Source organism: Colletotrichum acutatum, assembly GCF_030867785.1.
Source record: "Colletotrichum acutatum strain CBS 112980 chromosome Unknown BDZ83scaffold_10, whole genome shotgun sequence".
Classification (NCBI taxonomy): domain Eukaryota; kingdom Fungi; phylum Ascomycota; class Sordariomycetes; order Glomerellales; family Glomerellaceae; genus Colletotrichum; species Colletotrichum acutatum.
Window position 1 is genome coordinate 296,489 of NW_026849004.1, and position 21,653 is coordinate 318,141.

The 21,653-nt window shown below is 53.7% G+C and overlaps 3 protein-coding genes across 3 annotated transcripts; 2 read left to right on the plus strand and 1 right to left on the minus strand.

The window, feature by feature from the left end:
* Nucleotides 1-1,421: 1,421 nt before the first annotated feature.
* Nucleotides 1,422-2,493, plus strand: BDZ83DRAFT_568022 (alpha-N-methyltransferase NTM1; the record flags this gene model as incomplete). Its single annotated transcript, XM_060504015.1, has 2 exons — nt 1,422-1,702; nt 2,154-2,493. 2 exons carry the CDS (start codon nt 1,422-1,424, stop codon nt 2,491-2,493), a joined length of 621 nt encoding a protein of 206 aa, XP_060369750.1.
* A 1,858-nt stretch (nt 2,494-4,351) lies between these two features.
* Nucleotides 4,352-5,516, minus strand: BDZ83DRAFT_647635 (uncharacterized protein; the record flags this gene model as incomplete). Its single annotated transcript, XM_060510104.1, has 2 exons — nt 4,352-4,842; nt 5,096-5,516. 2 exons carry the CDS (start codon nt 5,514-5,516, stop codon nt 4,352-4,354), a joined length of 912 nt encoding a protein of 303 aa, XP_060369751.1.
* Nucleotides 5,517-19,160: 13,644 nt separating this feature from the next.
* BDZ83DRAFT_568043 (uncharacterized protein) lies at nt 19,161-20,867 on the plus strand (the record flags this gene model as incomplete). Its single annotated transcript, XM_060504018.1, has 1 exon — nt 19,161-20,867. The coding sequence occupies one exon, from the start codon at nt 19,161-19,163 to the stop codon at nt 20,865-20,867; it is 1,707 nt and encodes a 568-aa protein (XP_060369752.1).
* Nucleotides 20,868-21,653: the final 786 nt, after the last annotated feature.

Here is a 21,653-nt window from a genome sequence, read left to right on the forward strand (position 1 = left end):
CAGATTCCTGGTTCCATCGCAGATCAGTTGGTAGGTATTTGGAAATATTCGTTTGCAACTCGAGACACAGACCACACTGCGGTCCCTCGGGTTCCGATTTTGGAAGTTTTAGACATGAGCCGCTCGCCTCAGAGACAAGTTTTGCCGGAGTCGTGGGGACTCTGGGAGGCGAGGTGAGCATCGTCGCAGCCGAATCCCAACAGGAAACCCCATCGATCCCACCGGAACGACGAACTATTTTCACTCGAGAGTCCATTTCAGGAAAATCTCCTCGTCCGTTAACAAGGCCAGTCAGTTTGACAACGTCCATGAGGCAATTGAGAACGAGGGCGGCATGGACTGGTGTGGCTGAGTACGGCGACTTTTGCTATCGGTGGCCGGCTAACAGGCAAAACAGCTCCCGCTTCGTCGCAAATATTTCCAAATGGAAAAGCATAGTCACCTGACTGGTTCCAGAAGTTGAGAAGAAAGAGGCCGTCCGGAATATGAATTCGAAATCGTCCCTTTGAATCCTCCAACGTCCCGCTGCCTGGAAATTGATGCGCATAACGGCCGAACGATCCTGCAAAGTGTCGTTCACATAAAGGTGTGTGTTCGGGCGCAGGCGGTGCCACAATGCAGACTGGACATGAAAGAAGTATGAGTCTCCAAGACAGCACTGGCTGACTTGGCAATCAACGGGCCATCAGACGAGGTCGTCATTTTGGCGCGTCGTGATATCGAAGTGAGATTATGCTCCACGTCCTCCGCCGGTGCTCCGTAGGGTTCCGGGAGAGGCTGACAGCTGCAGGAGCTGAGATTAACTTAGGTTGGCTGGAGGTTCAGATGGATATAAAAATCAAAAGGCAAAAGAAACTCCTCTAGTGCAGATATTTCAGCAAGCATTCTCATGGCAACTTAATTGCGCGCAGTGGGCAACGAAGGGTCCGGTGTAGTCCGTCATGATAGAGTTGGGAGGTTAACCTTAGATTCGAGAGCTTCTTTTCGCGTGATTGATGACGACTTTCTAGGTTCCTTATCTGCCTGCCCGGGCTTCCATGTCCGTCCCAATCAGTAAGGTAATCGGCTCGTCGGTATTATCTTATCTTATCTCACATGGTACGAGCTTCCTCCAGTGTGTTTAAACGATACTTGTGCTTTAGTGCACTATTAGCTTTGTATATGCATCTAGACGCACGTCACTATATCTAATCCAGTAAAAATGCACAAACCCGAGTCATCTCCATCTTCGCATCCACGTCAACCACTGTTGCTGTGATGCAGTGCACATATTCTTCAACAATGTGACACAGCCAAGCAACCTCCGATCGTTTCTTCACTACCACGCTGTCTGCCAACGAGCCACACATATCATCAACCACACACACACCTGCTAAATACGAGCAAGTGAGGTTGCGTGTCGCTGCCCGCGTTGCGTCACAATGCCCGGTGACGAAGAAGCTGCCGCAGCTTCAGCACCAGCAGGAACAGGAACAGGAACAGTAGAACAGACAGCCACACCGCCGCCAGACGCCAAGATCAGCGCCGCCGATGGCCGCTCTTACTGGCAGGGCATCGATGCCGACGTGAACGGTATGCTGGGCGGTTTCCCCTACATCAGCAAGGTCGACCTGCAGGGCTCGCGCAACTTTCTCGCCAAACTGGGCATTGGCTCGAAGAGCGGTCTGCGGACGGTGAGCCGCGCTCTGGAAGGCGGGGCCGGGTGAGTTTTTCTTTGCGACTTTCTTCTCTTCCGTCCGGTGTACCCGTACATTGGACATGGCTTGCGGTTGATTACCAGAAGTCGACCTCGCAAACTTCATATCCGTACACGCCCCCTGGCGTCTCTCACCGCTATCTCAACTCACCGCCTCCCAACCTTTTTTTGTCTTTCCTTTCTTTGCCTCCTTCTGCAGTAACTCATGCTCAGTTTACTCCATACTCTGTCTCACTTTCACTCTCTACCTACCCTTACCCACCGCAACCGCAACACTGCACGAGCGGGCCGAGCTAATGATTTGCCTCTCATGACCCGTTTCTTCAACCCTTGTCTTACTTTTTGCATCTCATGTCGGAACCTCTCACCGTGGTGTACGGATACTTGCTGCAACATCCCTGTCTCCCCGGTTCAAGTCTCCGTGTCATGCAGACCCTTGCTAACCCCCAACCCCCAGCATCGGCCGCATCACAGAGGGTTTCCTTCTCGATGTAGCTGAACAAGTTGACATCGTCGAACCCATTGCGAAGTTCACCGCCGCTCTACAGGAGAAATCTGGAGTGGGATCCGTCTTCAACATTGGTCTTGAGGAGTGGAAGCCACTTGATGGCACCGCCTACGACCTCATTTGGAACCAGTGGTGTCTCGGCCATCTCACCGACGACCAGCTTGTAGTCTACATGCGCCGCTGTAAGGCCGTTGTTGCCCCCAATGACGGTCTCATCGTCGTCAAGGAAAACTTGAGCACTAGCGGTGTCGATCTATTCGACGATGTTGACAGCAGTGTTACGAGGTGAGTTTACTTTCAAACCTGTCATCTTCCTCCCCGACTTCCTCCCCTGGTCTATTGTCGCCAACCTCTCCCACCACTAACCGTCATGTTGTTGGAAACTTTGCCTCAGTAGCGGTCATCCGTTTACTCTCAATGGCCCACGTAACTGGGTGGTCTGCGGCGCATGCAAGACACCTGCATAATACATATACATACACATACATACACAGGACACTGACGCATGGCAAACGCAAAACAGGGTGGATGACAAGTTCCGCGCCCTCTTTCAGCAAGCGGGTCTGCGCCTTGTCAAGACGGAGCTGCAGAACGGCTTTCCCAAGGATCTATTCCCGGTACGCATGTATGCACTCAAGTAGCGGGCTGGGAAAACTAGCGGTGGCACGGCACGGTGACGGCGACGGCGACGGCGGCGGCGGCGGCGGCAAACCATGGATCCGGGGCTCATCGCCGGGAGACCAGGGGTTCTGGGGGCCGGCTGGAAGGGCTAGACTAGGCCCAGGTTAAACCCAAGAGACACAATCCCGCAATTCGATTTTTTCCTTCCCCTGGCAGCCTAGCATGGGAATAGGATGACATGGCGGCTCGGGCTCCGATCTACTGCACGATGCGGCAGCCCCCGGTCGTTCGTTTCTTTGGGGAGCCACTTTAATTCTCCGATCTCAGAAAACCGGGACTGCGAGAAAGCGAGAGCGTAAGAGAGGGAGAAACACCCGGCCGGACGGCGGTACCTGGTCCGCACGAGTCTTGTATGTATGTGTACATGACCCGCGACCAGCCTGCCACGTCGATGTTGCAGATGCAGCAGATAGGCGACGACGGACGACAGGTGTGGGTGTGGTGGGCGTATACAGGACCGTCAGGTTCGTTGGGTTCGGCTGGGCCTTGTTCCCCCTCCGCGGGCTACATACATGGCCTCTGCCTTTATGCATATACACTAGCGATGTCGGACGTCACTAGCTGCACCTCTTCCCTCGCCGCTGTCATACGTCCCGCGATGGAATGCAATGGGGTATGACCAGTAAGGTATGCAGTGCAAACGCAGCAAGGAGCTGAGACTTTGCGAGAAGCATTGGTGCCCAAAAGCAAAAAGAAGAAAGCCCGTTGCATCTCCCCTGCTTCTTCCCACCCTCCGTATATGGATGGACCTGAACGGTGTAAAAGTGAGGCGAACCTGCTGCATGCTGCAGTTCTATATACAATACGGAGTGCATATCATCAACTCAATTGGCAACAAACATGAGTCAAAGGGGCTCGTTCCTAGGCAAACCGCCAAAAGATATTATCGTGAAGCGCAAGAAGCGCAGGTTGGACAGGGTGTTTAGGCCTCGGACCCGGTGTCATCGAACAACGCATTCTGCTTCCAGTCCCAATGAAGCTATCGTCGTCCACGTCCGTGAGAAACCTGGCCATTGAAATGTCACGATACCAAGGTAGTATGCTTCTTTAGCAATCGATAGCGAGATGCGGTAAGCACGGCGACAAAGAGAGAGAGGCCGGGAGAGAAAGAGCGGTGTCGTATGCTTCATTGCCGTCATCAACGCATCCCACTATCACCGTCTTGCCTCCCTAGTTTCCTTTGGAGTACGGACTCAGAAACCCTGGCCTTTCATCCATACAGCCCCCCAAAGTATCATAGCTCGTGTTCCATTGTGAAAGTATCGTGAAGGACGCGCTTCGTATCTGATGCAGCTACGTGACACATGCCCCCATGCTCATCAGACCCCATCTGTGGAAATCGCGGCCATGAACCCATGAAACAACACCACGACCTCAACCACGATACGTGCTACTTGACCCCAACCCATGTTGAACCCTCAATCCAAAGCCCGGATCCATCTCCCCCTCCCCGGGAGACCCCCCCATTAGAGCTTAAACTCAAACGGCTCCAGACCCTTGGCACCAACATCGACGCGGAACAACGCGCCCCCAAGCTCCCTCTGCTCCTCGGTCCCTTCATCCTCGCTAAGCTGCGCCGTCGTGATGAAGAGCTCGGTCCCGACGAACTGCACGCAGCTCGTCGCCAGCGTCGGCACGCGCACCTCGCCAAGGAGCTGACCCTGGGGCGAGATCTTGAGCACGCGACCCTCGCCGTAGACGGCGTGCCACAGGTTGCCCTCCGTGTCGACGCGGAAGCCGTCGGGCTCGCCCTTGCCGTCGTGGGTGTAGAAGACGCGCTTGTTGGAGAGCGCGCCGCCGTCTGCGACAGAGTAGTCCCACGCGTAGACTTTACGGTCGGTGGAGTGCGTAAAGTACATGGTCTTGTTGTCCGGGGACCATCCCACCGAGTTGGGGATCAGGATGTCCTGGAGGACTTGCTCGTTGCCCGACTTTCCGTCGAAGCGGTGCAGTGCGCCTAAGGGGGGAGGGGGTCGGTGACCCCGATGAGTGAGCTCATGTTCTTCTTACAAGGTTTTTTCCTGATGCATGTTGGTTTTTCGGGAGTGTGCTTGCGGTGAAGAGGTTTGTGTTGTCATGACGACGGGGGCTGTGAGGTGAGTTGAGAGATGCGGTGTCGTGAGTTTTTGAGTGACAAGGGTTCATGTCATGTCATGGATGACTGAGAGAAACGAACCCCCCCGCCGAATGAGAGAATATCCGTAACATACCTTCGACCTGGAAATCACCCAGTCCGAAATCCGTCATGGTACCAAGCCAAAACCGTCCATTCGGGTCGACGGCGCCGTCGTTGGACCGCAGCCTCTCGTTGTGCCGGTCGTGCAGCTTGGCGACGTACTCGTACTCGCCCGACCGGACGTCGAGCACGGCGATGCCGTACTTGAGGCCTACCAGGATCTTGTCGGCCGGGTCGACCCCCTCGATGTCGGCCGTCACGCCGACGGGCACGTCGAGCTGCACCGTCCGCAGGGACTCGGGCCCTTGCTTGAGGTTGACAAAGTGGACCCTCTTCTTCTTGATGTCGACGAAGCGGAGGGTGTTGGTCGCCTTTTCGTGGTATGGTCCTTCGCCCAGGCCGCAGTGGATGTTGAGGTACGGCTTATCGACCGTCCATGTCTGAAGATGCGCCATTTGCTTATGGTTGTGCAGAGTGATTCTGTGTAATATCGCCCGGAAAACTCGGCGTAGAGAACTCGGTTTTGGTCGGATTATTACTCTGTCCTATACTTGATAGTACTCGAGATTCAATAGTGAGGGATTTCGCGATGAGGAGGTTTAGCTATATCCTTGTACAGATAGTAACCCGGGAATGCTGTCTGCGAAAACGAGTCGTTTCGCTCAATAATTACCCGAAGGAAACCCGACAGTACCACGTTTTTTTCTCGGTTCGGTTCGTCGCTCCGCAGACACTCCGCCCGGATGAGAAGAAAGCGTCCTTTTTGAGAAGTAAGAGATGCAGACGTCACGACAGCGTCAGCGAAGTCATTCTATTACCAACTCTGTAAGAGCCAGCTTTTATCATGACAACTCGCTGGTGATATCTCGCCATTCCGCTTGGAATTTTGTTATCTGGCCTTTCCCCCCGGGATGAAGCATCTTGCTCACCCCGAGAAGAACCACGGAGCCACCGCGTTCGTATTACCCGAATAGTCGAGTAAATACGCGGAAGACGGGCCGCTTAGCCTCAATCCCGCGATTTTGTGTCTTGCAGAACGAACACAAGATTGATCAAAGTACACAAGTGCACACATACAACACACGCACACACTTGCATTGAAGAAAGGAAAACCACACAGGTCGACAGACTTGCCCATCTTGAGGCCTCCAACAACAACTGAAAATGGGAGACGGAATCTCCCATGTTTAAGAAAATTGGTAGCCTAAAGTAACCTGGGAAATTTCCCTAAGGAGAGAAAAGAAGCCAAAAGAAATAAGATGCAAAAAGCGGACAAGGGTAAGGAAATGTTTCAATAAAACTGCAAAGAAAATTTGACCGGCAGATCTCAGCAGAAAATCTCCTGATGCAACTCATCATTGCCAAGTGGGCAGAAAACAAACACAAAAGCCAAGGAGCGAGCGACGCTTGTCAACCCTGTATCTGTAGTTTGTTCGCTTCCGGATGGATGATCGTTGCCCGCCGAGGGCGATCTCGTTGGTTGGAAACTTTGTATCATGTCGTTGTAACTTTGTGATTTCGTACGTAGGTAGCTTCATGATAGACCAACAGAATGAGTTTCATGAGCAAAAAAAAAGAAGAACCCCCTGCACCAACAGAGTTGTGACCCGTGTTGAATTGGCAAGGCTAAGGGGTTGCTGTTGATTAAAGTCGAAATGTTTGCTTACAGGCCCCCCAACACCCAGTTCCGGGGGCCCGGGGAAGCATTGGATGCATGTTCCGGGACGGCGGTGCCGCGGAAACAAACTTGTGGTGAGTGAGATGTGCCAGGTCCTCCGCGCGCCCGCGGCCCTGGCCCGTCGCGGCCAACAGTTGAGTGAGTGAGTTGGTGAGACCTTGTGAAGTGTGCCTGTAAGTGAGTAAGTGAGCCGAGGGCCGCCCATCTGGTCGCGCCACCAAACGCGGTTTCGTCGCTTGTGCGAGCGCTGTCTTTCACGTCTTTTTTCATCCGAACGTTGGTCCCAAGAAGTGTTTGCAAACAAGCCGTTCATTTCACGTGCCGAGACCGACCTGCGCGTAATATTTCCCCGTTCTTCTTCAACTCCTCGGGCTTGGCTACGAGCCTTTAACCTCACCTTGGCTCCGTTGCGAACCCCTCCAGAAGGGGGTCAAAGCAGCTGGTATCTGTCACGTCTGTCAAGCGAAACCCGCCACGCTCATCGAAGATTGGAGGAACAAATGGAAGATTACCAACGCGCAAGAGGGGAAGAAAAAAGATGGGCCACCAGCTCCGGAAGCATTCGAATACGAAGAACTGGGAGCGGGAATGGATGGATATTGTCCAGGTTTTCCGTACGAATACAGTGGTACCGCACCCTGGAACCTGAGAGCCTTGAGGTGAGGAGTTTATGGGCCAGTCCAGGCCAGCAAGTTTCCTTCATCCATGGGGTATCCGTTCATGTAGGTAAGTATGCTATGCAGTGCGGCCCCCTTCCCCGATTGAAATGTTCCATCATCAAGGGCTTTTTAGGGGGTGATCAGACATCAATGATCGCCCGCAACCCGGGGGGAGTCAGCAGCGTCTCTTTTTGTAGCAAATTTCCCGAACGAAGGGGGTTTAGGTTGTAACGAGGGCTCGTTCACGGTTCATGGGGGATTTGCTCTCCCATGAATCGTGCAGCTGTTCGTTCGGGTGCAGATGCGGGTTCAGGCGGGAGTAACCAAAAAGAAACATCGATGACATGTATTTGTAGCTATATGGAATCAGCAAATGCGCGCGTCTTGTTGTCAAGATACTTTATTATCCAGACATCGCCTGACCCTGGAGTGAGAGGTTGATTGGCGCCCTGGCTCTGTGAGCCGTGCGAGTAAGGGTGTTCCTCGTGATGGATGCCTCCAGAGTCGTATCGGTTACTAGACTCCGTCGCCCTGTCGTCGCAAGCTACACCAGTGGCAGTGACGTTGACATTGGAGTTGCCAATGTTATTGAAATGGCGAAGCTCTTATTAGGCGCGCATCACTCATCCAGCCAGCCAGCCCCCAAAGCAGGTAGGCTTCAACAACCCAAGCAAAGCACCTTGCCTCTTTTCTCACCCCAAACGGCTTGCTGCATAACGAGCAGCAATCTGCACGAGGCGGGCACACGGGTCACCCGCTGGCCGTCCGTTGATCATCACGCGCGTCTGTGCCTCTCTCTCTTTTTCTCTCCCGTTACCTATCGACGACTTCCGTTTCCGAGGTTGGTCTGGTCTGTCCAGCAAAGTCAGCTAGCCGGGCAGGGGGTAATGGAGTACGGAGCACGAAGAGGTCGAAGTCGGTTGAGACTGAGAGACAGAGAGGGTTGGACGCATGAACCGCGGCCCGTGTGAAGCAACCGTTTATTAGTTGCAGCTGCAAGACGCATGCCATTCTCACATCACGTATTATCCGCTTTCCGCTTCCGCCCCCCCCCCTACCTTACCTTACCTTACTTCGCCGTGCCTACCCGCCCTGCCTTGTGCCATCGCATACCTAAGTTTCTTCGTCAGGGTAGCATTCTCTCTCTCTTTTTGCCCCCCCCCCCTTGTTTGCTACACAGTAAGGGGGTGGATGAAGAATGACTGAAGAGAAAGAGGATTGGATGCGTCAGTTGCTATCCCCTCAACTCATTTGCCAGTTGGCGAGATTTGAGACGACATCGATCGTCTTTGGCCCGGGCAGCACATCCACACGATCGTCAGCGCACCCCAAAAGTATCACCTTTCAAATTTCTTCTTCCTTCATTTCGTACGTGCGTCTGAGGCCCTGCTACAGGACCCCAAAGAAGAAGAGTCGTCACAGCACTAACGATACCGCGCCAATTCGCGCGAGTGGACGGTTCGGTTCTATTGGATGTGTGGTGCTGCTGACTAGTTTGGCAAACCAAATTGCTAGGGACGGGCCGGACAGTGAAGACAGGCAGGGAACAGGCATTCAATCCTCCTCTTCTCTTTGAACGCGGGCGCTGTGTGCTATTAGATGTGACCTGTCGATGTCGAACGAAATATTACCATCGTATATGCTTTTTTGGTGGCTTGGACGAAGGGATTAAACCTGGCAAAGCGACGGGGGGCTACCAAGCTCTAGAGTTGGTCTTGTAGAGCACCGAACTTGTTCGTGTTCTGAAGCATCCAGTAACACACTTACATGCCGCTTGGAAACTCTGAATGGTGGCGGAATGCAGCTTTCGGCTACCAACAGCATGCCAGTGTAATATCTGCCCAGCAACCAAAGCAATATGCCCACCTTACATGCGCTCTGGCCTGGCTGGGTTCAGGCGTTGGCGGCAGTTGATCATCGCAATTAACGATGCTCCCCATTCCTGTCGTCGTTGCAGATGTCTCACTTGTCTCATCATTATCAACCGTGAACTTCGGCCCTTCGGTGGGGGTTCATCTCGCAACTTCCCACGACGTAATGTAAAAATTTGGGCGCGTGATTGATATTATTGCGTCTCCCACCTTCGCTGGACACCCCCCTCTCAGGCTCTTTTAGCCCAGGACCCCGAATTGGTCAAAACTTTGTGACAACTAACACGGAACGAAACGTAGCGCCGTCAAAGACCGCCAAACTTTTCTGTCTGAGCTAAGGTATTCCAAAGCGGTTGGTAGGTACAGACAAGGCCTGATAAACTTCGGAGGTTTGCTGGGGGGCAGTTGTCTTGGTACCAATTGGATCGATTTGCTTGCCGTCAAACACCATTGCCATCATCGCATCCACTCCGGATAACGGAGCTTTTGATCGGTGATGTACATGAGTAGTATCCGTAAAGGCATGCTGTGCGATGCCATCTTATCAAGGGCATAACAGTAGACTCTATCCCCTCTTTTTTGCCCAGAGTCTGCAATTATGCCGCAACCTACTCACCCAGCACGGTCCTTGTTTCGCGCGTCGGCTCCGGAAGCGACGAGTGTAAATGAAAGCTTGAAAACCAGGGGAATGCCTCCAAATGGCATGGCCATGTTCCCAGCTCGACGTTACATCCGCTCGAGTTCATACTCCCTGTGAATGTCGCGAACAAGGTCCGATGAGATGAGCGTTGCCCGTTCGTCTCGAATCAAGGAGGCACGCTATTCCAGTCCTGACGTTGCTTCCCTTGGCTCTGGTACTTTGCGGGCTGAAAGTTCTTTGAAGGGATATCCATGTCCGCAGTCTCGAGACGTGACATTTCGGAAGTTGATCAAATTTGAGCCTCGCAACGGGGGGTGAAGCCAATCTTGCGGCGAGACAGGGTATGGTTCCTCTTTAGCCCGGATATGCGCCTGCGCTGTCTCCATTTTGCACTGTACTGCACTGCCTCTCATTCATCATCTATTCCAGTCACAGAAACCGCTGTCGCCAAATCACTGATGTAAGTTTGGTGTGACGCATTGCACAAGTAGTGGTTGGCTCTGGAGATTCAAGTATCCTCACTCTCATCACGGAAAGCTCGGGGAGCTTCGCGGTAAGATACGCGCGCGTAGCTCGCGGTAAGACCGGAAACAGGTTTGCGCTGGTCTCGTTGTCGCAATAACCCCCGTTCATCGGACGTGTGCTGCAACTTCTGTAACTTGAACCAAGTATCTGTACTCCATACACTCAGTCTGCATAAGCCAGGTCCCTCTCGAACGTGATTTCGTCTGGCGAGGTGATCTCGCGCGCACACACCCGTGTTCCACGACTAGGTTACTGGTAGACTGGTAGGGGTGTATCGCGTGCCAGATTCCAGAAGCTGGGATTAGACAGGGCAGAGCCGAACGAACATGCCGGATTGCGTACAAGCACAGCAAAGTTGTTTTTCGCGGAAGCGCGACATATCCGGGAAAGGCTAAGACAGTGGTATCATTGCGGCTACCCACTCGTTGGGAACGACTCATTTGGTGAGGCGGGTTAGTGAGTTTGTTGGCGGCGGGAGGCAGCCGTCTCCTTGCGATGATTCGCACCAAGCACCATAGTGCTCTCTTCGCGGGCTGGCTGGACTCTTGCTTGTCAGCTACGTTGGTCTACTAGTCTATCCTGGTGTCTAAGCCTCTGAGGTATTCGTAGCTCAGTGCGAGTGTCGTCTCGTCTCATCTGGAACGAGACCAAGGTACCTCTGTACTCGGCCTGTCCCTGAATACCTTACCGTAGGCGATAGACAGAGGTGTCAGGGGCCGCATATTGGGCCGCAGATGGCACTTCCTTTCTTCTGGGGCCTTGCATACAGCTCATGCAGGTGGCCACGGTGCATGTACAACGACACGTCCCGCGGGTGGTGCTGTGCGTCGCTGGGGGCCAAGGATCTGATATCATACGTCGCGTTGGTAGGGTTGGCAGCCGCGGGCGTGATATCATGACTGACTTGCGCCGACCAACGCTGGACGACAACCAATCACAGTCACCGCTTAGCTTCGAGAGCCGTTGAAGTCTTTCGGTGACTTCTGGCCATCTATGAACTCGCCACTTGAGGCGGGTTTGGGCTGGCTGCCAGAAGAGAAGGCCTGGCAGTGGGCCGCAAAAAAAAAAAAAAAACCCCCAATGTGAAGAATGAGCTCCTCCCCAGAGAGAAAATTAAACGATAATACGAAGAAGAAATGAGACATGGTGAAAAGGCGTGGGTGGGAGACCATTGAGTGTGGAGAGAGAACAAATGGAGGGTGAGATGGAGGGTCTTCCCAGAGAATCTCAATTCCCCATCCAGGATCCTCTTACCTACATAGTCCCTCCGCTCCCCATGCCGCCGCAAGTGACCGTGTGACGGGCAGCTGGAGCAGAAGCAGAAGCCTGTGCCCGGTGGCCGGTCATATGTAGTCGGTGTCGGCTCACTGGGGCCATCTTGTGAGCGTGGGAGTATGCGAGGGGGGAGCCTTGCCGTCAAGGATGGTTGGTTATTTCAGTTCGTAGGGTTGCTTGCAGGGAATATTACATCGAAATCGATAGTGGTGTGGGGAAGCTTTTCGCAGCGAAGAAGCAAACGAAACAATGGAGGCAGGTTTGACAATGAATGCACAATGGAATGCTGAGAAAGAGTGCGAGGGAGAGGTACCGTAGGACCAGATTCTGGAGCGATGATTGTAGCCTCTTTGGAACTAGGCATGTCTCGTCCATCCTCCAACATTGAACAACGGATCAAGCCAGCTGCTGAAGTTGGATCAGCGGCTCCCCCTCTTCGGACTCGTTGCAGATTTGTTTGGCCATGATGAGGTCGCTGGTGATACGTTACCGATGGAAGCATCCCGTCCATGGTGGGCTGAGATGCACGCAAGATGTGACCATCTCTGCTGGCGACCCGCTCCTGCGGCGTGTGTTCGCTGCCATGTCCCAACGAGGCTTTTTGTCCGGCATCGATCCAGAAGCAGCGACCGTGGCCGCGCGTGAATGGTGTTCCAGGAGGCCGGGAGGCAGGGCTTGCATGGCATGGCACGGCATAGCCTGGACGAGGATCCTAAGATGCAGCGGGCGGGATCATAAGAAGGTGGTGAGCATCGCATCCATGGCCACGGTCAACCTGCCAGGAGTGCCATGAGTTCATCCATCCAACCCACCCGACACTCGATGTGATGCGCGCAATATGTTTCCACGAAGCGGATGCAGCATGCCTCCTAGTGTGGATCTAAACAGACCATCGGTCTGCTAGCTTGCATGTTATGGGGGTTAAACTTTGCACGTCAACTGACCGCCTTGAACGACCGTGGAATGGATTTGCCTGTATCTGTAGGGCTAGCATGCAATCGTCAGTTGAGGAGGTCTCTGGAGCTTGCGGGATTCACCTCAAGAGGGGCAGATACACGAGATGTGCGACTCAGGTCCCTGCTTTGAGAAGCTCCAGAATCCAGACAAAAGTCCAATGACTATGGAACTCTGTAGATACTACTAACCTTGCGACCGAACCATTCGTCAATTTCTTGCAGTCTGCGCGATGTTTCAATGAGACATGGCGGAAACAAGACACTGCGGGCGTGTCGGGCACCAGTAGTGAGAGCGAAGCAGAGGCAGAAGCGTGTTTGTATCCGTTCAAGCGCCAACTGCATTGCTGTGCTGTCATGGAAGAGTTGTCGGTGCATGAGAAAGAAAGCGGTCATGGTCTCCTCGACACATTGTGTATTGCATAGACAGACATACACCGTACTCCGTACACGTATGTTTCCATAGCGCTCGAATCGTAGAGCCGGCCTAGAATGTGAATATGACAGGTCGGAATTCGATGAGCGTGAGACAGAAGGGCCTTCCGGATCAAGATCGCCGCAGTGGACCGGAGAGAACAAGTATCCATAGCGTCTGGGAGTTGTGTCCGTCCGCTGGCTGCGGGAGGAATGGATGAGACGAGATCGACTTTGACGAGTCCTTGTCGTCTTCTCGAAAAGACGGTGACGGTGACGTTAGAGCAAGCCAGGGCTAGATTCCGCCTTCCGCGAGAGAAAATGAGGAGCCAAAACGTGTCCAGGTGCAGCTGGGATGGCATGGGCTAGAAGGGCAGGGATAGGCGGTAGGCATGCCAGCCCAGCTGCCCAGGGCCCAGGAAAACCTACTCCAGCGGTGGAGAGGGAAGGCAGACAGGAACGACGGCGAGGAAGTGGTTCCGTTGAGGATACCTTTAGCAAGCGCGGACCAGGAAAGCCCCAGGATGAGGATGGTTGTGGTTGTGCAGGCGTGATGTGTCAGGGAACAGGGGAGAAGGAGGAATGTGGATGCGCCATGGGTGCCCAATATCCAGATGGTTCAAGTGCAAGTGCGATGTGGTTTGCTTGCTTGCTTTATTGTGCTGTGCTGTGCATCGCGTCACATCACGCAGTGCATGACTGGGCTGGCTTGGGCCGTCTTGCAATGAAGGGTTATCAAAGGTGGTGTTGGACAACTCAGAGTCGTCTCAGATAGCCGGACTCTTAGACTCATAGACTCATAGTTACCGTTGGGCGATGGTTGACAGTCAGTTGAGTAGGCAAGCATCGGATGCCGTTTTGAGACAACATGAGTGAAGCTTGAGACATTCAACGATCGGCTTGCAGCTTCTTTTGTCTAGGGCTCAGATACTCGGAGAAACTCAGAGTGGGTGTGAATACTGTCTGAGGAGACATTGAGAGGAGTCGAGACCTGGAAGCTAGTTGCAACACAAGCGGGCGGCGGGGTGGAAAAGAGATGAAAGTGATGTGATTAATGAGCGGGGGAGAGGGGGACTAGACAGAGAACGAAAGGGAGAGAACCAGAGGGAAAAAAAAACAAAATGAAGAGATGAAAAGCCAATTTTGGTTGGCATCGACGATGAAGGAACGGTGCGGCACTTGACTGACTGTCAAGACTCGATAGATAGGCTCATGCTCAGGCTTCGGCTCAATTTGTGTCTCGATTATCTCACTACTATCACATATCCTGATTTGGTTTGATTCGATTCGATTCGTACTTTGCACAATGAAGCGATGAATGTCGTCCGTTCCCTTACCTCCCGCCCCCAATTCCAATTACCACCTTCATCCCAGCTTGCCCTACGTCGTGATGCTTGCACGTTTGCCTGGTGGTCCCTCGCAAGGAAATTCCGTCATCAAATAGACTTCCTTACCCACGGCTAGCAGCTCCTCATTTTCCATCTTGCGCAAGAAAAGACACAAACGCTCGTCGACACCTGTGACCTGAGTCGTCCCCTCCCCTCCTAAAGCTCGGCCCAGGAGCGGAGTATGTCGCCTGTCTGCCCAAGCCGTCGGAAGGTCAGGGTCCAAGGACGCATGACATCCAATCGAGAGCGAGGTCAATCAAGTCTTTTCTTCGCTTGGAGGGGTGGAAGGGCAGGTCTACCTACTACGTAGGTAAGTATCCGTAGAATACCCAAGTTGAGTTCCTTGCAATTAGACTCTGCAGAGAGTCCGGCGCACAAGTTCCTGATACACACCGTTGAAGGCATTCATCCTACGCCCTCTTCTCTTCCAAGCTCCAGCCTCCCCTTTCCCGCGTTGCGGCTTGCCCCAGATTCCGAACGATACGCTGCCTACCGAACTCTAAAGCGCCGGAGGGTTGTCGCCATCGGCAGCAAGCCGGATCTCGCCTCGGAAGTAGCATCGTGCTGCCGGTGGGCACTACACTGCCGTACTAATGCTTTGAAGTATCTGTAAGGATAAGGTAGAGACATGTCCGGGGGAGGGAGACATGTCTCGACGACGAGGTCTAAAGCAGCCCACTTCTGTTCAGGACATTCAGGTGAGTTGGGTCACGATGAACCGTATCCGTCCAGACTTGAGAGTAGCTACTGGCACACTACTGTGTAGATTACCTGAGCCTAGAGTAAATTGAGCACCATGCCCATGGAATGTGCACTCCAAGTGCCTGGCACCGTTCGTGTCTCCCCTGCAACTCGCAGAAACATGCCGATGGGTGCGCAAGCCTCAGAGTGCGCTAGGCGGAGGAACTTGGTCAGGAACCACGGTTCATGTACCGGTACACCCAAAAGAAGAGGCCCGCGACTTACATCATTCCGCATCTGCCGTACCGGCTGCTACCCATCTCCTGGTCCAGCTCCGCTATTGTTTCTTCTTGCATCTTGCCTAGCTCTGGTTTCGTCGTCCTTTCCCCTTGTGGTTTAATGTTGTCCAACCCAAGTCGCGGCAGTAATTACTCAGTATTCCGTACGGATATACGTACTGTCAAAATGAGTTCGTATCTAGGTCATTTCTGGATAACTCAACATCGTCGTGGGTTGCGTTGCCATGGACCGTCCACCGTACGCATCAGATCACCTCTTTCTCTGCTCTTCAGCCCAACCTTCATTCATCCTGGACACCGCCGCGAAGCAACGGAACATTAGAGTATCGCTGACCCGTCACCGACAGGCGTTCCATCGGATTCCGCCGGTGGGAGAACCTGCACTACGAGTCATCGACTAACCAGCCTCTACATACTTCACCTCGAACGCGCACACACGCCCACACCCACACAAACAAACATCTGGGTTGGGTATCTCATCTCGAACCCCAAGCCCAGCTTACCTGTAGTGCAATCACGCGCTCGAGTGCTCTCCTTCTGCTCAGGTGTACAGATGTCAGAACGGCTTCTGCGAGATAACGGCGCAGAGTTGTGGCTCAAAGTTTACGTGTCTTCCTTTCTTGGCCACTCATGCGAATCAGTGCAGCTTTATTCCCGCCCCAGACGGGCATTCCAAACGTCACCGTTGATCAGATGGATTCCAATCATACACTAGACATCCATATGGCCCGCCGTTGCGCTAACCCAACTGGCCCCCATTCTTCACTATCCGGCTTGCCGATTCGATATTAGCCCATAGGCTTGCAAATCGACTTTCCTAAAGGCTAAACCGCCACACACGGAGTGCGGATTTCGCTGACTACCTGGATCCTGGGGGGCTACGAGCTGCGCATCTGGGTATACACTGAAGCGAACCAGAACCGACGGACCGTCCGGGACGTTACAAGATTTGGATGCCACCAGGTGCTCCATTGCCTACGGATACTATACATCACCTGGACACTCTGTACTCCGCTCAGTACGGAGTGTACAGATATAGAGTATTGTCCAAGAGACTGACGCCGAGCCGAATGGATGTGCAGCAACAATGGCGATCTGCTCAGCATCACCCACGCCGCGCTGGATCCTACCCGCACCGGGGCAGGCGGGCACTTTGGGACGAAAAGTCTTCGACGGGGATCTATGGACTTGAACGTTGGACACTACCACCACACTATTCTCTGAACAGATACGGGACACCGCACGCTACCGTCTACCTCTCCTCTGTGCCTTGCCATGCTCGACGAACCACGCTAGCCGGCTAGTTACCTAGCGTCTAAGTAGCTTCCATGAGCCTGGTCCAAGGACGTCGTCTTCACTCCCCCGTTCGACTTCTCTCTCTTCTCTCCCCCCCCCTCCCGGAGACCCGCGCAGGGACCCCCGAAATCCCGGCCGATTTGGATTTTTCTTCTCCCTCCCACGCTCCACTGGCCGAGATGAGAGAAAGGTCCAACATCCCGCGTTTCTCCCTTGGCCTGCCAAAGTCGGTCAGAAGGGCGGTGATGAGAGGGGAAGCTCCCCGATTCTTGCATCATGCAGCGGAAGCCGTTCCTGGGGCGTAAGAGCATTCCCCTTCTCCTTTCAGACATATCTGACTGCTGCTGACAACAGAACCCAGTGCCTTACCTGCACAAACCTCGGACGCGAACTCATCTGTGCGAGAGGGGGGCAGCAAGATACGCAATGAGCATCGTGGAGTGCCAGACGTACCACCATCCTTGCAGGTTACGGAGCTGCCCTCGACACAATAACGGTTGCGCAGCGCATCGTCATCTCGCGGCACCTTGGGTTCATGACAAGATGCCCGCTACGTCTCGGCCGAGCAGTCATTCCTCGCGTACTTGAAAGTTGACGCCGCCTGAGCTGAGCATTGTGAATTTGTACGGACAGCTAGCTAGCTGCGAAGCATCACTAACTGCTGCCCGTCATTGCTAGGAAGACCGAGGCAGCACAAGCAAGCACCATCCCAGTTTCTCACTGCCGTTCCGGAATGGCTCTTTAGTCGAGAACATTTTGGCCCCGTGCGTCAAGCATGGCTAACCCTCCTGGAAAAAAGTATTTCTGCATGGCATGTCACAAGAAGCAAAAACAAGAGGCAAACTTCCCTAGGTCCCAGCGAAAGCCAAGGCATGCAAGCAAGACAGAGAAAGAGGGAGAAAGAGTCGGTACCGTCATGTCAGCAGGGGACTTGTACCGTTACTTACCTCTCGACCCGAACGAGAGCAACCGGTCGACTAAGCCCTGTCAATGTCTGAGCACCCTATGGCGCCGAGAATGGGTCTACCCCCCTGGTGTTTCCCTTGATTCCATGCCATGTACCCCGGCCAGCACATTTGCTGTCCACAACCCAACAGCTTCAACTTGTATCCAAATCCATGTCGCCGTTCATCCTCCTCTTCTCCTCCTTCTCCTCCACCACCGTGTACACCCCCATGCACGTTAAGCTCGTTGGTTCCCCGGCAAGTTGCCAGGGCTCGGTCGATAAGAAGGCTATGCCGCCATAAGAGAACTACGCTAGGGCAATTCAGAAAAAAATCAAATAGACCTGGTCCTCCCGACCTTGCCTGATAGTGTCTGTCGTGTAATGACCAGCGGTTACATTGGAACCATAGCAGCTTTGCAAGAGAATCCTAACCACTCCTCTCGATCACACTTGCTCATCTAAATCGAATACGACCTTGGTCACCAACCCACCCTGCCCGGTTATCGAAATAACACTCAGTTCACACGAGGAACGCGGCTCACTGCACTACGCTGCTTCGAATATCCAACCTAGCAACAACTATCACTTGTGGTTCACGTTCTGCGACGATTCTCTTCTCTCAAGCAGACAGACTTACAACACGTCAAACTGTTGGATCATTGGGTTCCTGAAAAGACCAGCAAGAAAGAGAACTAGCTCTAGCAAGGAAGAAGGACGCGTTGGCTACTCACAGTGAGTTGATCCAGCCATCGCCTAGTGCCTGAGGTTCTTCTCGGCCACTCATTGCCCGGGATCGATTCCAGAGTCATGAGTGGCCCGTTCGGCCTGCACTCATCCCACGCCATCAACACATTTAATCCTGACCATCGGCACTGCCAACCTCCAGCCAGCTTTCCAACCTCCTCCACGGCCTTTTGCGGTCACCCAAGTACTTTGCCCACCGAAACTTGCGTCTCATCTGGAGAGCTCTTTCTCACAGTCGATAAAAGCACGCAGCTTATCATCACAACGAGAGGTCATTGTTACGACCACCGACATCAATCTCGACAGGCCTGCATCTACCACATCGGGATTTACCCAACTCTCTGATCAGAAGACTGACTTGACTGGGCGGCTTCCATTGTAGCCGTTGACCAAGTCATTCTTACCTCCTGACCTATTGTGATATCTAGACCTTGGGACTGTTGGCTTCGACCCAGTTAGTCCCACCAAAGCCGACAACCTGGCGATCTCAGCGGTTGTCCGATTCTCTGGACATCACCACCCCCAACGTAGCCGCGAGGCTAAGGAGGGCGAAAACGCACAGACAGGTTGCCTGAATACCACTGCCCGGTATCTTGGACAAGACAACACACAAACTGCCAAACAACCTTCTCCCGGGCCGGATTCAGACTACTCCTCGGCTTCGAGTACTGGCCAGAACGGTCAATGTTCGGGCCAAAACGGCCGGGAGAGTGTAGGGGAAAAGGTCTCGATGTCACAGAGGGGACCTGCACCTCACTCTACGACGCAATCACCACCTCGAGCTCCCTTTACTTCCCAGCATAGTCCGCTATCTCGAGATAGTCAAGCGTTCCAAGATGTTGTCACAACCCCTTCCGCAGCTGGCGAGAGACACTCCCACGCTCCACGGTCCTTGGGCATCAGAGGGTTGATTAACCCGTCCGAAGCGCAACAGGAAAGCTCCACTGGCGAGTCATCACAGCCTCGACCAACTGACAGTCAGACCTCCCCGTACGGCATGCCTCCGGGGCAATATACCACGTCTAGTGATCGTCAGTATGCATTCCAAGGTCGAGGACATCCTAGTTCTCAGCCCGGTACTCCAGCTGGCCACCCGACAACAACGCCGTTGGGCCACACACCATCGGAACACTCGCCCAAGAGCGGATTTCCCTTCCCTCCTATGGGTGCTCCAAGGCAGATTCTCAGCCCTCGAGAAGTACGCGCAGCCAGCGTGAGCCAGACTAGCATGCGAGGCCATGAGCCATCACAGACTCCCTTTTTGCCGCCCAACGCGCCGCGACTGAAGCGCCCTTACCCTGGCGAGGAGGGTCCCCAGGAGCCAGTTCGCTCAGCATCCGGCCTGCCCTTCTCTGGACCACCTTCCCTAGGCCCTCCTTCAGCAGGAATGGGTACGCTCACAACACCGCCGCGTTCCATGTCCCAACCCATGGTTGGACACATGCAGCCTGGCAACCCCGACCGGCCTCAACTGCCCCCTATGGCACGAGATCCTCATGGTAGACCAACAGAGTTCCATGGTCAACCAATGCTACCTCCTGGCCAGAATTATCCTCCACCACAGTCACCAGGCGTCCCTGTTTGGTCCACACCTGGTGCCGGAACGTCCTTATACCAAAGTCTGCGGTCAGATGTGACGAAGGCGGAGGGTGGCATGGTAGTCAGGCTACCGGGAGACGAGGGAGGCATTCTCATACCTGTGGACGTACATCAGGCGTCGAAGCAGGCAGACGAGAAGCGCCAACGGAATGCCGGGGCTTCGGCACGTTTCAGACAGAGGAAGAAGGAGAGAGACCAGGAACAGACTGCCAGTCTGCAAAAGTTGGAACAGCGTGGACGTGACCTGGAGGCGAGAGTGCGGGAGTTGGCTCGGGAGAGGGACTTTTACCGGGACGAGCGCAACCGTCTTCGCGATGTGGTTCTTCGAACGCCTCTCAGCGACATGGCGAACGGACCTCCGAGCCCAACGTCGTCGAGAAGCGGAGGATCTATGGCGGAGACCAGCCCCATGGCGCAAGCTCCGATGCTGCCCCATCAGTCTCAGGGCTACGCATCGAGCGAGGCATCTTCGGTAGAACGACCGACGCGTAGGCGTAGGACCGACTCGGCTCCCCCTCCAGAGTTCTCGATGCCTTCGTATGGCACTCCGATCCCTCAAGCTGGAAATCTGCCGCCCATGCAGGCTCCGGCGTATGGCATGATGCCGCAGAGACCCCCGTCTACGGCGCCGGGCGGAGAGCGACTACCACCTCTTCGCGGCATGGAAGGCCCTTACCCTGGCCAGGAATCGGGACCGGGCGTGCCTGCCGGCGGTCCCTTGTATCCCAGTTACACGCGTGTTCCTCACGAGACGGGATTCGCGAGCAGATCAGCTGGTCCGCCACCGCCCGGTCATCATGGGCATCATCATCATGTCCATGAGGGTGGCCCGCGGTAGAGCTGAGAACAACAGAATTATAACAGCGTACGACAGAAAAAGTGTTATCTCTTGTTAGGCCTTTTGGAATTTAAATCGACCGACCGTATTTCTCTACATCGACACTCGCTACCCAGTTTATACCCACTTCGTTTCACTGTTTCGAACTCGTTCGCTCTATACTACGGATACAGATTATAATAGGAGGGAGGAGATGGCGGGTTTCCAAAAGGGGACTGTTTTGATTTGGGTATTCTTTTTATGGTTTATCTCTCAGAGAATCGCATAGTTGGGCGACCGACGCAGAACATTTCTTATGGGCTGTAAACATGGGAGTTGGCTGCATGGGAATAAGGAGAAAGAAGGAAGAGACGAGGCAAGGGTTGTGTGTCAAAGAAGAGTCAAAGTCACCATTACAACAGAAAGGAAGCCATCTTTACCTCCCCCGAGGGAGGTTTGGTCCGACCAAAATCAACTTTTCCACAGCGTTGGGTTTTTATGTGTTTTTGCACTTTTGTTGTTTATTGCCTTGAAAGTTTTATGGCGTGAATGGGATGGAGGGACTGGGACTTGTTCATCAAGATGGGTTTCCAAAACGGATATCTGATAGAGCATCAGCTGTTCACTGTTACAGCTGACTGTGTGTGTGTTTTTTCCTTGCTTTTCTTATTCATGTTGTAGACGCCGGACCAGTCAGAGATGGCGTAATGTTTGAGACGGAGACCGGGCTTGTACTTGATTATGAGATCTATTCACGCCGGACTTTTTGATATCTATAGATTTTTCAAACAATAGACGATCAATTGT